Raw genomic sequence first — 885 nt, 5'->3', positions numbered from 1 at the left:
CAGCGCGGGGCCGTGCGGCGGCGGCGGCCCGGGGGGCGCGGGGTGGTGCGCGCCGTTCAGGGGCGGCAGCATGGCCGGGGGCGTCCCCAGCCCCCGGGGCAGGTGCTGCTCGCCCCGCGCCAGCATCGCCGCGTGCGCCTCGAAGTTGGGGCTCAGCATCTTGTCGTGGCCCGGCGGCCCGTAGCCGTGCAGGCCCTGCTGGGAGCCAGGGAGCGGGCCCAGCCCGTTGCCCAGCGGCGAGAGGCTCTGCCCCACGGCCGACACCTCCTTGTAGGGCCCGTAGAGGCTGTTGACGGCCGGCAGCCCGCGCTCGTCCCGCATGAGCGCGAAGCCGCCGCCGGCGCTGCCCGGCAGGCGCTGGTGGTGGTGGTGGTGGTGGGCGTGCGGGTGGGCGTGCGGGTGGTGGAACTTGTCGGAGACGGCGGAGATGGGCGGCAGGGGCTGGAGCGGCGTCAGCGTGGTGTAGGTGCCGCTCATGCCCATGCCGGGCGGCGAGGCCTCGCAGGGCACGCTCATGGCGTGGTGCAGCGGGATGGAGAGCTCGGGCCGGTACTCGGCGGCGCCGTCCAGCAGCGAGGCCATGCTGGGCACCATGGCGGGCCGGGCGGCGGGGGGCAGCTCCTGGTGCGGCGGCGGCGGCGGCGGCGGCGGCGGGGGAGGCGGCACCCGGAGCGGCCCCGCGCTGCGGCCGCCGTGGTGAGGGCTGGGGCTGCCCATCATCTCCGGTTCGTGCCCCGCCGCCCCGTGCAGGCTGCCCAGCGGCTCCATCGCCAGCTCGGGGTTCATGGTGCACGCACCCGGTTCCCCGCCCAGGCACCGCCGGCCGCCGCGCCCGCTCCTCATCCGCTCATCGGGGCGGCGGCCGCTGCGGCCCGCGGCCGCCCG

At 78.6% G+C, this 885-nt stretch overlaps 1 protein-coding gene across 1 annotated transcript in view; it reads right to left on the bottom strand.

Moving 5' to 3' along the window:
* The window catches only part of ONECUT2 (one cut homeobox 2), an 11,307-nt gene extending 10,428 nt beyond the window's left edge, over window positions 1–879 (bottom strand). The window contains exon 1 of the mRNA XM_039708423.1: window positions 14–879. Coding sequence (XP_039564357.1) covers window positions 14–843 — 830 coding nt within the window. The 5' untranslated portion in view covers window positions 844–879. The remainder of the gene's footprint in view (window positions 1–13) is intronic.
* Window positions 880–885: the final 6 nt, after the last annotated feature.

The sequence above is a fragment of the Passer montanus genome, unplaced genomic scaffold, assembly GCF_014805655.1.
Source record: "Passer montanus isolate IOZ18808 unplaced genomic scaffold, ASM1480565v1 scaffold200, whole genome shotgun sequence".
In the NCBI taxonomy this organism is placed as follows: Eukaryota; Metazoa; Chordata; class Aves; order Passeriformes; family Passeridae; genus Passer; species Passer montanus.
Note: the sequence above shows the minus strand (reverse complement) of the source record. Positions and strands in the feature narration are given on the sequence as shown.